The 17146-nt window shown below is 29.4% G+C and overlaps 1 protein-coding gene across 1 annotated transcript; it reads left to right on the plus strand.

Annotated features, from left to right (window-relative positions):
• The first annotated feature begins 9508 nt into the window (after positions 1-9508).
• SEOJ (sieve element occlusion j) lies at positions 9509-13831 on the plus strand. Its single transcript, NM_001252915.1, has 7 exons — positions 9509-9715; positions 10334-10420; positions 11019-11455; positions 11752-11849; positions 11963-12105; positions 12190-12681; positions 13220-13831. The coding sequence occupies exons 1-7, from the start codon at positions 9509-9511 to the stop codon at positions 13829-13831; spliced, it is 2076 nt and encodes a 691-aa protein (NP_001239844.1).
• Positions 13832-17146: the final 3315 nt, after the last annotated feature.

Genomic DNA, 17146 nt, shown 5'->3' on the forward strand with positions numbered 1-17146 from the left:
CACCCTTCGTATTCCCTCCCTCTTTCTTTTTTCTTTTCTCCTCTTCCTCCCTCTAATCAAATCTTTCAGAGCATTCTCTTTTTGAGTGATGTAATAAGTGAATGGATCTATTTTAAAATAAAAGAAATTATGGTTTTTTAATATTTTTTACTATGTGAATATATATATATATATATATAGTTTAATTAATTAATTTTTATCGACTAATATTATTAATTTTTGTTAGTGTGAGGGTTTCGAATTTACGATCTCTCCTCTTTTCTTTTTTTCTTCTTTTAACAAGTCAATTTTATAATCGTATAATTTCTGATTCAGCTGTTTATCTATTGGTTATATTAATAATTTAAATTTGAATTAATAACATAGGTTATCTGTTAAATCCTAAGAGACTGAAGCTGCTATTGCAGCTGCATTCATTTCCAATTGTGGTGCAGGATAAATGTTTGTGATGTCCTAAATTGCTTTCTATTAATAATTGTAGATTGATTATGAAGTCTATAAAGTTTTGTACTTAAAAATTTGTTGCAACGTTAATAGTTTGGTTTATTATATCTTCTATTTTCTTTTGTAATCTGTATAGCTTGTTGTGCTACTGTTATGCTCTGATATTGTTAGCATGTTATTGATTTGGTTTTATTGATATTGTTAAATGTAGGCTTGAACGTACTGTTCATGAATTGATAATATCTCAACATAAATTATAAGTTGCTCTAGAATCTGCATTTTGTTTTGAAGCTGTTAAATGCTAGTTTTGGTTTTGGTCCTCACCCATTTATTTTAGCTGCTCGGGAATTTAAGAATCTGAAAGCTTTTCACTAGCTACAAATGAAGATGAAATGTGATGGACCAAAACATCTGCAGTTTCTTATAGAATAAGACTGACAAATTTAAAAAACATTGATCATTGGTACAATTAGGTTGGGAATAATGATAGTGTCATTTTCTAGCAATTAGGTTGGGAATAATGAAGTTGCCACCACCTTGATGCAAAGATTTTGGGATTCAACAATGGCCTTAACTCCAAATGATGATGACGATGATATTCAAAGGTTATATGCATTTAAGTTGTTTGGAGAAATATTTCCAATTTTTTAATATACTTACACACTATTTATTATGCATTTAAGCTATTAAATGCTAGTTTTGGTTTTGGTCCTCACCCATTTATTTTGACTAATCAATGAATTAATTGTCAACTAAAAAATCATTTGACCTTCTGTCTTGGAGATGTGGTAGTAGCATATGTTCATATTATATGAGAGCCTTTAAATTGAATCAATGTTAAGTTTTATTGCATATGATGCTACGATGGCCTTTCTTGATTGATCTCTGCCTCTTCCTAGTTGGAATACTTGTTGTTGTTAGATCGAGTGGCCTCAGCATAATTAAGAAGGGGGGTTGAATTAATTATTCCTAAACCTTTACTAATTAAAAATTACTCTTTTAAGGCTTTTACTAAATTGTTAAGAGAATGAGGAGTAGAAGAGAAAACTTAACAGAAAGTAAAAGCGGAAATTAAATGCACAACGGAAAGTAAAAGAGTAGGGAAGAAGGAAACAAACACACAAGGATTTTTATATTGGTTCAGCACAAACCCGTGCCTACCTCCAGTCCCCAAGCAACCTGCGGTCCTTGGGATTTCTTTCAACCTTGTAAAAAACCTTTTACAAGCAAAGATCCACAAGGGATGTACCCTCCCTTGTTCTCTTTGAACCTAGTGGATGTACCCTCCACTAGAACTGATCCACAAGAGATGTACCCTCTCTTGTTCTCAGTCAAACCCAAGTAGATGTACCCTCTACTTGTGCCACAAAGGATGTACCCTCCAATGTGTTAAGACAAAGATCTCAAGTTGTTACACCTTTGATACTTTGTGAATGGGGATACAAAAGAATTCTCAGGCGATTAAACCTTTGAACGCTTTTGTATTAGGGAATGGGAAGAATCAAAAGAATTTTCAGACTGTGTCGTTTTGAATTCTTTGACAAGGGAGAAGGGAGACACAAAAGAATTCAGGCGGTTAGTCCTTCCTTCTTTTGGAAAAGAGAGAAGAGAGACACAAAAAGAATTTAGGCGATTAGTCCTTGGCGAATTCTTTTTGGCAAAGGGAGAAGAGAATGAAAAGTATGAATAGCACAAGTTTTCAAGGTTTAGAAAATCAGAAAACTTCAGAAAGCTTTTGGTACAAAGAAGAAGAAGTTCGAAGAGATTCAAAGAGATTCAAGGCTTGTAAAGGATTGTATAAGACTTGTTAGAAAATGCAAAACAAAGCCTTGCTTTTATAGACTCTTCATGTCTGGTCAAGAAGGCCATTCAGAAGAGTTATAACTTTTTAGAAAAACTTAAAAACCATTTGAAAGAGTCAAAACCTTTTTGAAGAGTTACATCTTAAGATTTTTCAGAAACAAACACTGGTAATCGATTACCAAATAAGTGTAATCGATTACACAAAGCTTTTTGAGTGAAAGGATGTGACTCTTCACATTTAAATTTGAATTTCAACGTTCAAGGGCACTGGTAATCGATTACCAAAACATTGTAATCGATTACAGCCTTTTGAAAATATTTGGAACGTTGTAAATTCAGTTTGAAAACATTTTCAAACTCATTTTGCTACTGGTAATCGATTACAACAATATGGTAATTGATTACAAGAGAGTAAAAACTCTTTGGTAAAGGTTTTGTCAAAAACTTATGTGCTATTCAAAGTTTTGGAAAAACTTTTTAATACTTATCTTGATTGAGTCTTTTCTTCATTCTTGAATCTTGAGTCTTGAATCTTGATCTTGATTCTTGAGATCTTGAATCTTGAATCTTGATTCTTGTTTGTAGGCTTTCTTCTTGAATCTTGAATTCTTCTTGATTCTTGAACTCTTGACTTGTTCTTGATTCTCTTGAGCTTTTTGTTCATTATCTTTTGTTGTCATCATTGTTATCATCAAAACATCTTTGAATCATTGTTGATTCATCATGAAGCTTTGCTTCCACAGTTGTACTTTATCTTTTAATAATACAACAACAACAACAAAATCTTACATCTCTATTTACAGCTTTCGTGTAACCTTCATTTTGATGGTGCGTCCAAAGGAAATCCTGGACTAGCTGGTGCAGGAGCTATACTGTGTGATGGGAGCAAGGTGTTTCTTGTCTACAACAATTCATGTTGTTAAGTATATTTTCTTACAAAATATAGCTAACTAATAGGTTTCTTAGGTCTATCGATTGCGTGAAGGAGTGGGCATTCAAACAAATAATGTTGCTAAGTATCGAAGTTTAATACTAGGATTGAAACATGCCCTTAAGAAAGGATATAAGCACATTGTTGTCCAAAGAGACTCTCTGCTTGTTTGCAACCTGGTTTGTTATATTTTTAAACTTTTCATTTTTAGTACTTTCCAATTCCTCGCCCCCCTTTTCCTTACCTCTTAATCTGTGTTTTTTTTACTTATCTGGATGGTAATAAAAAGAAAACATGTTGTAATTTAGAAAAAAAAATTACATGGATACTTGAAATTTGAAGTAACAATATAGTTCCCACTTTATGCACAACATAAGCACCTCCCCTGCCCCAAAAGAAAGGTTCTTTGATTCATTAATTCATATCCTTCCTAATGGTCAGATAGTATTAAGTTGAGTTGAGATTTACCAAGCATTACTCTTTAGCTTTTTGAATGACAAAAACTTATCCTTCAGCTTCTTATAGGAATATTGTCAATTAAATAAGGTTGAAATCTATAGAGAAAAATTTACATACACAGCTTCATGTATGCATCCAAAAATGGAAGGTCATCATGATCATCTTCTAGGACCAAATTTTCATGGTTTGTGGTGGCTGTAGGATTTCTTCCAATTACCATGTTAAATTATGCTAGTAAATCTAACAAATAAAGTAGAATTAAGCAGAATAATCACTTAGAAATAACTCAAAGAAGGGCTATGGAAGTTGCGGGAAGAAAATGGGCCCATGAATAGGAAACGAGACAGATCTCATTGATAATTAGAAAAAGAAAAATGTTAGAATAAAAGAAATGTTAAAGACTCCCACACTTACTCTGCTGTACATTCTTATATTGAAAATTATAAAACTTTGTGAGTCTTATGTCTTATTTAATAAATCTCTCGTAATTTTATAGTTTTGAGTAAATTTTTTAATATACTTTGTGAGTCTTATGGTACCATCTTGAATTTATATATTGTTATTTTTCATTGCATAAAATTTAATTAATTTCATATTCTCACGTGTTTCTTGCAGGTATTTGAAAAACCTAACTTTCAATTCTGTAAAAAAAAAAAAAAAGTAGCTCGAACTAAAAAAATAAAAAAAGGCATTCTACATCGGTTCTGAGACGACCGATGTAGAATGCTAATCAGTCTAAGATGATCACGTGTCAAAGACCGTCTTAGAATGCAATGCATTCTACATCGGTTCTGGGAAGACCGATGTAGAATGTTCAACATTCTAAGACGGTTGTTCGCTACCATCGTAGAAAAGGCTTCCCTTTTTTACAATGTTCCCTATGACGACGGTCGTAAACCGATGTAGTATGTTTCAAATAACCGATGTAGAATCCCATTTTTCTAGTAGTGGTTTGACCATTTCCAACATCATTCACATTTGGCACGAAACCAGCAAATCCTTATTGTAAGCCTTCAACCATGACCATAACACAAACAGAAAAATTTGCCACACCTCCCTGTCATAAGATGCTTCTTCCAAAATGATTTTGTTTCTCTGACTCCAAATGCTCCACCGGATAGCACACCAGCCAGCTTGCCACCAGCTTCTCATGGAACCGGACACGCTAAGATCATGTTGCCATAAATGATGCTTTGAATCTTTGGACTCTTAACAACTTGACAACTATCCCAAGAAGTTTTATAAATTTATATACGATAGATTTGAATAATATTGTGCTTTGAACTAGGGGTGGGAATAGGCTAGGCCAGGCTTTAAAATGCCTGAGCCTAACCTACGATGAATTTTTAAGGCTTGAGCTTGGCCTATAGCCTATCAAAGGCTTTTATTTTGGCTCGACTTGACCTTTTTAAAAGCCTAATTTGGCTTGATAGCCTTTTTAAAAGCCTTCTTCACATTAAATCTTTAATGTTCCTTTGTTCTAGAGTAGGAAGTAATAGGAAAGTTAAAGAAAAAGGAAACGTCAACCGGACTAGAAAAATCAATAAAAATAATGAGAAATATAAAGGGGCACATGACTCACACCTAAATTGTAATTAAAGTTTTACTTGATTATAGGAATAGAAGTTATAGAACAATAATGTATAATCAAAGTCTGATAGTTTCAAAAAAAATTATTTGTACCAAAAAATAATATATATATATATATATATATATATATATATATATATATATATATATATATAGTAGACTGGCCTATCATGCTTATAAGGCTTTTTAATAAGTCTAAGCCTGATTTATTTAATTTGATAGACTTTTAAAAAAGTTTGAGCCTAACCTTTTAATTAAACATGTCAGTTTAGGTCAGACTTTATGTAGGCCAGGTCGTAGGCCTGTGTAGACCGGTCTAACTTATTCTTACCCCTATTTTCAACAAACTCCGAAGACAAAATAGATTATGATATATTTAATATGATTATGTTTTATTTAATATTTTTATCAATCCGTTTTTATCAGCCTAATTGACTCTTTTGTTTCGTTTACGTTACTAATTATGCTTTTTTTTGGGGTACAGTTTTCCTTTTTTGGGTACAGACGTTACTCATTTTTATTGGTGCTCTGTTTCACGCTTGTTCGGTCGGAAAAAGAAAAAAAAAATTAAAAGACTAGAGAGAAAAGTAAAGAATAAATGGAACGGCAAAAGTAGATGGCTTCTTATTTTTGTTCAGATTTTATATGATTATTTTTTATTACAATAATTTTTTGTTTATTTTAATACATTAATGACATCAAGGGGCATTGGGTATGAGAGAAATTTTTATTTTTTGGAATTAGTATGTTGAGAAATTTAGTTTCCTAGGTTTGATATGAATTTTAAAAAATATATATTTTTGAAAAAGAATGTTTCTCGAAAATATTTTTTAATTAGTTTGCCAAAAAAATAACTCATAAAAAAATGTGAGAATCTTATTTTTTTTAGTTTAATTTTTATTTTACTTAAAAATATCTTGTTATTGTTTATTAAATTATATAATATAATAAATGATTATATAAAAAATATGCATCACTCATTTAGGAAGCTTATATAAAGATTTCAAATGATTAATCAAATAAATTTTATTTTCGGTTGTAAAAAATTATTCTCCTGCCAAATGTTCCTTTCAAGAAAAGAAAAAAAAAACGTATAAATGAATTTTGTAATATAATATGGAATTATGGAATATGTTGACGGTTGAGATTGTATACTTTTAAAAATAAAAAAGGTCATCTAGATACTTCGCCTTCAATAAATTTGCTGACAATGTAGATTAGAGGGATGAGTAAGTGAAATAAATTAAACGGAAAAGCATGCATGCATCTCTTTTAGTTTAGTTTAATTGAAGAAAGGAAAGATATGACTTATTTTATAAGAGTGTTCGGACAACATTTATCTTTTTAGTCTTTTGTTACTAAACCCCGCAGAACATGTGTTTTGCTAACATGCACTGTACCCTCTTCTCAAACTTGTACTACCGAACAAAGCAAAGCATGAATAGGGAAAAAGTGTTACGAAGGATAATGCGTGTTATGCACTTATGTCTATTACATATCATCACTCTCTCACTTTAATCACATAATCAGTATCTCACACGCTAATGATGCTATATACTTTAGTAGATTAGCACTATTTAATTAGGAGATTTGTTTCGGCCCAAACCAATATGTATATTTAACATGTCAATCAATAGAATCAACAGTTTCCTATGATTTTATTAGTTTATTTTTTTAACAGCCTATGAGTTTTATTAATTAAATGGAACTTACTGTCACAAGTTTCCTACATGCATCAGACACTGCATTAGAATCGCGTGCTATGTTGTTGAATCTGATATCGTTACGGTGTTTCCAAGTTTCCCAGATTACTGAAGCCCACACTTCCCACCAAAAGTTCATAGCTTATTAGTTGTACATGACACAAACATTTTTTTAATCAGTAAGTAAGAATTGAAGATAGATATTAAAAAATTTATAATAACTTCCTTATCTTATTCAAATATTTGAGTTAGACTCCGTTTACATCACACAAACATCCATCTAGCTAACATTTATAAGATAGATTCTAATCTCTCCACCAATTTAGTTATTCTTTACTTTAATTTCATCTTATTAGTGAAATATATATTAATAAAAAATTGTGTTACCTAAATGGATCAGGCCTAACATTTCAAATTGCATTATTTTTTTTTTAAATTTAATTACTAATTTCCTTTTAATAGTTGTACAGTCTTTACATTTTAATGTCTACATCTATAAACTATTTGTTTTAGTTACCACATATATACCTTTTAATTCGTTTTAGTTTTTGTTGTTCCAAATTGTAGAGGGTAAAAGGAATACAAATAGTATATATGTAATTAATAAAATGAGTTAAAAACAATATGCATAGGAAAAAAAATAATTTCTAAGTATAAGAAGTAAAATGTAAAGATTGTGTACATATATAAAATCAAAATGAATAATTAATTTTTTTTAATTAAAAACATAGAGGAAGTATTTGAGTCTGGCTTATATATCCATTCTTCAACCACACAGAAAGGAACTTAAAAAAAACACACACCCAAAAGAAATCGCTTAGCCCATATAATTGCACTTGATTTAAATTTTGAACTACTCTATGTTTTATAGAAATATAATATGATCTTAATAAATTATTTTTAATTAAAATTGTAATATTGTTACCTAAATAAAGCTGTGTAACTTTTTAATAAACAATATTGTATTAAAATGACATGCATGACAGATATTTGAGTGTCACTAAACCATCATTCCACAATATCAAATGAATAGATCAAACTAAATAATCAATTAAAAAATCCAAATAATTAGTTACACACAAATAAAGTAATATAAGATAAAAAAAAATTCTTATCACTTCTATTTCTCGTAATGTACAAAAGTATAAATTATTTGAACTTTTGGCCTATGCATTTAAAACTTAAGTTTAAATATCTTCTTAATTCTTGAAATTTAGAGTATTTAGAGTTTATTTCTTTTTTTGTCTTTGTAAAATTATTTATTTGTTTTTAGTTCTTGTAAATTATAATTGTTTTATTTTTAGCTTTTAAAACACTTTAAATAATATTTCAAATAATGAAATTTTTTTATCTGAAATGTTATAAGAATAAAAAATAAAAAAAAACGCAATTTTTAAGAATTAATTTTTTTACGAGGAAAAAAACAAAAAAAATATTAAATTACATGGATTAAAAAAAGATATTTAAGTTTTAAAATTAACTAGGTATTTTTGTCAAGAAATATTTTAAAAAAAAAATCTTCAGAAAACCAAATCCAAAAGTGAAATTCACTCTCTTTCTCAATCTCATTTCACTTGTTGCTTTTGGGAAACATGTCAATACTTCAATTATCACAATATTATGCTGTTATTTCTAACCTGATTGCTATGATTGCATCTTTCTAGGCAATTGAACGTACTTTATACTTTATTGGATGTTTCAGAGTATATTATATTTACAAACAGTATTTGTCAAAAAATAAATAAATTACAGACAGTTAAGAATACATTTTTTTAACATATTTTACTATTAATTAAAATATATTAAAAATTATAAATTAACGAGAGACTCATTAAATAATTAGAAGTGAAACATTAAAATTATAATTTTCAACGACATTCAATTAATAATAGAGATTATATTTAAAAGAGTGTATTAGAGAATTATTTTAGTAACACTTTATATATACATATATATATATATATATATATATATATATATATATATATATATATTACTAATATTATTTTATATATTTAAATTTATTCATCCGTATGTTTCCGTTATCAATACAAGAATATATCCTTGTATAATGTTTACAAATTACACTGTTATAGCACGATTCTTTTCTTGTAGGCATGATCGATCCTAAAAGTGCAACGTGTTTTTATGACCTCATTTTTTCCCTTGAAAAATGTCTAGGGAATTGTAAGTCGTAAACGTTGCCCATCATTTTTAATACCATCAAGAAGGCACGAAGGAGTACATTATAAAATTCCAATGATAGCAACATTATTCATTTTCAACTTCATCTCATAGGGATCATACAGGAGAAAAGTTAACAAGTTGCATAGATAGATGATTTCTTGTTATGATAATCATAATCATAATCATTATCGTAATATATTATCAATGCTTTTAGTTCCTTCTACGCTTAAGCGAATCATTTTATTGTGCTATATGGGCCCTTACCTAAGCATCGTAAAGTCATGCTCTATGCTTTTTGCTAACTATAAATAAGCCAATGCAAGTGAAAGAAGCATCGTTTACCTTGAAATTGACCTGTAGGATACCTATAAGGTGAATCGCACACACCTTCATGTCCAAGTCACTTTCAAGCACTAATGTGCAGCAAGGGAAGACTTTGCTTCAAAACCCATTTGAATTCAGTGACGAACAGATTCTGGATAATGTTTACCGAACCCATTTTCATTGCGTTGAGAAGTGCGATGTAGCATCTCTTCACACCGTTGCCTCGTGCGTTATCAGCCACTCCATTGAAATCACGGACACTGTGATTACTAAGGTAATTAATTTTGTTACACCCTTTACTACGTCTTGCAAGAATCAAATGGAGTAATAATTCGTCGTACTTGATTACTTTATATTTTTTGAATAATTTAAATCTGGTTTATGTTTATGTCATTTTTATGAAACCTTCCGTATCTAAAAAACACGCTAAGTTTCTACTAATGTAAGCTATAAGTAGACTTATTTAAGGGAATAAAGCCCTTCTAGTGTCAACCTTTTTCATCTACAAGACTCAATTCTTACCACTTGGACCAACATATATATATCCATTTATCCTATCGGCATAAATATAATCTAACCTTCAGTGTTTATTTGTAAAGTATACTGTGTATTTGGGCTTGGTACCCCTGGTACGCATTTAATATATTCTCTTTTTGCTGATTTAAAAAAAAAAAAAGACATATACATAATATATACATTGAGTTATGTCTATCTAATTGAAAATAAAAAATTATGTGTGACTTAATTCCGAAAATATTTAAAAAAAATTCATAGTAGTTCTTTTATAAAATTAAACAAGTAAATTTTTATTAATTCTAATGGATGAGTATCTCAATAAACTGTAAGTAATATTTATCAATGTGTCGTTAGTTTACATGATTTTATGACACAGGGTAGCCAACTCAGTGATCGGTTCAGAGAAGACACGACCATAACTTCCCAACAGCTTACTGCCAAACTGAAGCGAATTGCTTGCCAGGTTGTTGCTAATTTTCTACTTGGTGTTAACTAGAAATTTAATTAGACTAAAGTTTAATGGTGTAATTATATTATTATCCAATTATAAATCATAAATGATATGATTTTGAAGATATTTTTTAAAAAATTAATAAATTTTATTATATAATATAAAATTATAGTAATGAATGTAAACGCATAACATATTGTTATACACGTAAACTATAATCTTTTATTCCTCTAGAACGACAAATTATTATTTTTCCTGACAGAATTGTGCAAAGTTGAGATATATAATATATATATATATATATATATATATATATCATACGAATCTCTTCAATAGATTCCACTCTGCAACAAGGAAATATTCCGTTCTCTTTATTAACCTTTACAGTCTTACAGATCTAAGTAAAAATCTGGCTGCATGCAACTACAGACGCTACTTATAGAAGAAATTTTGATTTTTTTTTTTATCTAAACAGTGCTACCTTAAGCAGTTTTCAATTAATTAATTTTTTTTAATAATAATTATGTTTAGACAAGTTTTTAATTGATTGATAACATAAAAAAATTTATATCAACAATATGTCAAAATTCAAATTCATTTGGACTTGTAGATGGTGTGCACAGCTCGTGGTGATCATTACGCGCACCACACAACAATGTTGATTCTGGAACAGCTGAAAGCGTATTCCTGGGATGCAAAAGCACTTATTGTTCAAGCAGCTTTTGCCTTAGAATATGGGAAATTCTTGTACCTTCCCTTGACCACACAATATCAGATGTCTGAAAAATCATTGGCTGATTTGAATGGACTTCTAATGATTCAGCACAACACACAGCATCTCACTTTCTTCAACAGTGTGGTGAAGAAGGTGATGCAAGTGATTGAGTGCATCACTGAGTGGAAGAGGCTTACCAGTGCAGGGTATGACATAAAGGATGTGCCTACCTTGGCAGAAACTTTGCATGAGATCCCTGTTGTTGTGTACTGGGCAATCTTCACCTTTGTCACTTGTACCGGCCAAATTGATGACTTTACCACTGATCATAAGTAAGGCTTAATTCATATTATCATTGTTTGCGCTGCCATTTTATGTTAAAAAAATTTAAAGATCATGCATATCATATATTTTTTTAAAATTATTTCTTAGTTTCTCAAATTTATATTAAATTTATTTTTAGTTTTCCAAATTTAAAATCAATCTTTTTATTGTATCTAATATTTTTTAAAATATTCCATTTTAGTCTTATGTTCAAATTAATGTAACATTTATTATTCAAATAACAGATCGAACAAATTTAACTGTTTTTAAAGTGAAATTTAATGATTGGAATTGCTTTATTCAGGATTCACAAACATGAATTATCAAAAAACTTTGAGAACAAGCTTGACCTTATTCTAAGAAATTTTAAGGAACATCTGGAAATGTGTGGCAGGGAGATAGGTTAGTTATGTGCTTGCTTCGTACCTTATTCTCTTCCTGTTAGAATTTCTAAACTAACAAACATGTTGAATTGAAATTCATCTGTAATAAGATATTATGCGTGCAAATTGCAGGGAGAATAGAAGACTACACCAGGCGTAAGAATATTGTGATTCATACTGGTAAAGATATTGTAAAGGTTTTGAAAGCACTCATCATCTCCGGAGAGAACAGGGAATCAAGACAGAGTGTTTTTAATGTTCTCACTGGAGAACAGGTTAGCCACTTGGATAGTGTAAAATCTGCATTCTAATTAAAGTAATAAAGTCTTCTTGAGTTTAATGTATTTTTACTGTGACAGATTAAAATTGAAGAGTTCAAGAAGAAGCATGTCTTGTTATTTATTTCTGGCCTTGATAGCATTGAAGAGGAGACTCTGCTTCTAAAATCGATATACGAGAAATTGAAGGAGAAACCAAGAGAGGTAGAAGGTTACAGGAAGGAGGATTTCAAGATCTTGTGGATCCCCATTGTGGATGAGTGGAATGAGGAACGCAGAAAAACATTAGAAACTAAATTGCAGCGTACTAAGTTTGGATGGTACGTGGTTAAACATTTCAGTTTCGAAACTGGCTTCAAGCTGATCAAAGAGGTGTTTAACTACAAGGAAAGGTCTATTATCCCATTGATAAGTCCTGAAGGTAGGGTGGAGAACATTGATACAAAGCAAATTATATCTGTGTGGGGCATCGATGGGTTTCCTTTCAGAACCTCTGATCACACCCGGCTTACTCAGCAATGGAACTGGTTCTGGTCTGAAATGACCAAGCTTAACCCAAGAATAGGGGACTTGGTAAGTACTAAATGCTGAAATCATCACATATAGTAATATATGTGTGTGGATTAATGGCCCAATACAATTGCTATGGATAGCTATTAAAATAATTATTATAAAAGTTAATCAAATATATCATATGTGATTTATAATTGATTGCGAACGTAAAATTACTTTGGTAAATGCTCAATAGTAAAAAAAACAATTTCATAAAATCTATATTAAGGTGTAATTTGTGTAAAAAGTGTATTTTTTATTTAAATATTTAATGTAGTATTTATTTTCAAAAAAGAAAAAATTAACCCACATAACTTATTCGTGCAATTTGTGCAACCTAACATTCATACTAAATAGCATTGCTTAATTTCTTTATATTATTAGTGTATAGTCTCTCTCCACTCTATCTATATATATAGACACATAATGTACTTATTCTAAGTATAAAATTTTTATTGTTTAGTTAGCGGTTATAAAAATTTTATAATCACCGAAATTGCAAACATATATCATTCAAATTGTAATGATTTAATACATATATATAATGTGCAAAAATTAGATTGAGGAGGATCGTTATCTCTTCATCTATGGAGGCACGGACGCAATGTGGATCCAAGAATTCACAACAGCCGTGGAGAAATTGAAGAGGGTTGTTGACTCAATCAGCTTGCAAATAGACATCACAATAGAGTCATACCAATTAGGAAGGGAAGACCCTAAGGTTGTGCCACGCTTTTGGATTGCTATTGATAGCTTGCTTGCAAACAGGAAACAACAAATGATGAAGGGTGGTGATCAAGGGGTGCAAGACTTTGCAACAAGAGAGATAAAGAGGTTGCTTTTCCTCAAACAAGACCCCAAGGGATGGGTCATTCTTAGCAAAGGGTACAATGTGAAGCTCCTTGGTCAAGGTGAGGCCATGTGTCGCTCAGTTAGAGATTTTGGCATATGGCATGGGAAGTTGCATGAAGAAGTGAGCTTTGATGTGGCCTTCAAAGAGTACTATGAAAGCATTAAGGTTAAGGATTGTCCTAAAAAATGTGAGCATAGTGAAATTTCTAACTACCCCACGGATATATTGGCCCATATACCGTGCCCAAATATGGATTGTGGGCGTTCAATGGAGGTAACTTCTGTTAATTATAGGTGTTGCCATGGTCTTGAACCATAGACAATGTTCAATGGGACTTCACTTGGGCTTAAATTTGTGCCTATATGTTTATTATATATTTAGGTTTTTCAATGTATCTTAGAGTACAAGGTATGTAGCTACTTGCTTGCCAAGTACTAGATAATAATGATATTAATGCAGCTTTGTTTGTTTGCTTTTGAATGCATTGGTTTGAATAAAAATACGAATTTTTATATTTGATTAAATAGCATGTTTGCTTTGGTGTTGCACCCTATAGATATGCAACTTTCAGATGTATTTTATTTTAAGCTTTTGTGTCATTTTACCATCTTGGATGTGAAAAATTGCATTTAGGTGCATATTTATAACACCCTAAAAATTATGACTCAACAAATTCGTGCTTGTGATATAATTATCATTTAATATGGGATTTATTCATTTTAAATAAGGAAAATGTGTTTTGTTAATTAATATGGCGAAACTAGGGTGATGCTGGAAGAGCGGGCTAATGAAAAATTGAAATTGTCCCCAAACAAAGATCATGGAAATGAAGAGCTCATATGTATGTGTTACGTGAACAAGAAGTTAGAGTATGAAATGAAATATCTACATTAAGAGCTTGGAGAAACTAATGTGAGGAAATACTTTACCATTGTAAATGTTGTGTAATAATAAAATAATTTATTTTGTTGTTATATACGTTAATAATGATATATATGTAAACTTTTTAAATTAATTTTTTTACGACTTTTGCATCTCCTAACTTAAGAAAGTTATATCAAATTGTTTCTGTCCTCTTAAATATTTTTAAATAATAAATAACCATAGAAAATAGATATTGTATTTACAAAATTACATTTGTCATTCACATGAATTTGTTAATTTATTTTCTCTTAATATTTTGCTTTTAGTATAATTACTTTCTTTTAACGTAAAACACTATATCAGCTATTTATTTTACTATCGAATACAAAAAGTATACAAATGAAAAATGTATAATAATATATAAAAAATATATACAAATTAATACATTTTTTTATACATTGACATGTGTAGCTAAATATATTAATATAGAAAAATTATTCTAACATTTAACATTTGGATGAATAGTAAGATTTACATTTAACTTACGGATATTAACATTTTTATCGAAACCAGACTAAAATCTAAATTATTAGGGCGATATTATACTATTTTAATTTTTTGATACAATCATTTTAACATAATTTATTTTTCATGAACTAACTAATTTATTAAATATATTATAATAAATGGGTATGAACATTTTTCATGAAAATATAAAACAAAACAAGAAAATAAATAAGAAAATTTATATAAATAATTTACTCTAATGTTTTAAATCTTTGGGAACCACGTACTCTCTTCTTTGATCACGTTTATTCCTTGAATTTTTATCCACTTTAAAGATTACAATTAGTCATTTTAAAAGGAATGAAGTTATTAAATTATCGCATATCCACTTTGATCATTTCCAATTGTTTTTCTATGGCACTTAGTGTTGGGCTTTAAATATTCTAATTTTTTTCTTATAGGCATAAGACATTAATCATGGTTGAAATTTTTTTATAGAACCTCAGTTTTTGAATATTTATTGGTTAATGGTATACTAATAAAGTTTTAGGTATTCTTTTATAAACTTCTCATATATATATATATATATATATATATATATATATATATATAATGATATTACTTTTGAAGATTTTTAAGTTGATGCTCATTTAAATAAATAGCTATAAACATGTATAAATATGATGAGGTTTAGTTAGTCTTATTTATCTTTCTTAGCAAAAATTGAACATAACAAATTTATAAATCATAAAATTATCATCTTATAATTTCTAATTTTGAAAATAAAACATACAAAATTATACCTATAATTTTTTTCTGCATCATCGTACGGGTCACTAAGCTAGTAACTGTTCAATGATATATTCGTCATTGTTTTTGGAGGACCGAAATATATTGCATGGTGTAAATAGTTGGAAAAAAATAATGATTATTACTTTGGTATGATTTTGAAATAAGTCATAACGATATGATTTATATATTGTTTGATTATATAATGTCATATATGACTTATTTTGTCATACCAGATTATTAACTTTAATTTTTTATTTTTTTAATTAAAATATAAGGATCTTTTTTAAAATTGATTTTTATTTTTAATTTAATACTTTAAAAAATATTTTTTTTATCCTTAATTAATTCCTAATTTCTTTAATTTTAAACCTAACATTTTTTTCCTCCGTCACCAGGGAAAAGAGCACCGACTCCACAAGCAGAAGAGAACTTTCCGCATTCCCAGCATATCAATTCTTATCACGTTTATCGGCATGTTCCCTCACTCCGCCATTGAGCTCAACAAGATTGTAAAAATATATCATTTCTAATCTTCTTGATTCTAAACCTAGCATTCTTTTCCACCGGCATCAAGCAGAAGAGCATTGACTCCACAAGCAGAAGAGAACTTTCAGCATTCCCAGCGTATCAATCCTTATCACGTTCAGTATCGGCATGTAGTGGTCTTGTTCCCTCACTCTGCCATTGAGCTCAACAAGATTGTAAAAACATATAATCTTTTTCTCCTGGTCTTGGATAAAAAACCTGCAAAATATTTATCATGGCTCCTTCTCCCAATGGCAATCCCAATTTGGCTTGTGTCTGCGCCAGCTTTTATATTTTTTGAAGCCAACCAGGGAGTAACAAGTTTCTGTTATCTTCATCTTTGATGTCTAGATGAGCATGAGTTGGAAATCCATGCATGACAAGATAGGGGAATGTGTAGATGTCAGTAAATATTTGTTGATATCAATAAAGGATGAAATCTATGGTGTGTGCGGGCTGGACATAGAAGCGGCGCAGGAATGCTAGGTTTAGAATTAGAAAGATTAGGAATTAATTAAGTATAAAAGTGTTTAATTCTTCAAAAATGTTAAATTAAAAATAAAAATATCAAATTTGTAAAAAAAATTCTTTAAGCTTTAATTGAAAAAAAATAAAAATAAATTAATAGTGTTATGGATAATACATAAGTTATATTGGTGTGTGATTTATTTTAAAGTCATATTCCACTAACAACCAAAAGAGATATATTTAAATTTTTAAGTTTAAGAAATTTAAAGTTAATTTAATAAAAAATATTTTATTATATTTTGTACCTTATATGCTTTTAGATTCATTAAAAATTTTATTTTACCTTTAAATTTAATATAAAACTAAAAATGATATTGATAGTAAAAGATATTTTATATAAGATATTAAAAATAGATATTTTTTTAGAAAATATAAGTTAGTTTATGATGATTATTTTATGTTTAGTTACAATAAATT

This window comes from Glycine max, chromosome 13 (assembly GCF_000004515.6).
Source record: "Glycine max cultivar Williams 82 chromosome 13, Glycine_max_v4.0, whole genome shotgun sequence".
In the NCBI taxonomy this organism is placed as follows: Eukaryota; Viridiplantae; Streptophyta; class Magnoliopsida; order Fabales; family Fabaceae; genus Glycine; species Glycine max.

Bases quoted from the DNA above. Each gene is read 5' to 3' on its own strand.
- SEOJ (NM_001252915.1), top strand. From the start codon at position 9,509: ATGTCCAAGTCACTTTCAAGCACTAATGTGCAGCAAGGGAAGACTTTG. The intron at 11,850-11,962 runs GTTAGTTATGTG...TGCAAATTGCAG, and splicing joins AATGTGTGGCAGGGAGATAG to GGAGAATAGAAGACTACACC. The intron at 12,682-13,219 runs GTAAGTACTAAA...TGCAAAAATTAG, and splicing joins ACCCAAGAATAGGGGACTTG to ATTGAGGAGGATCGTTATCT.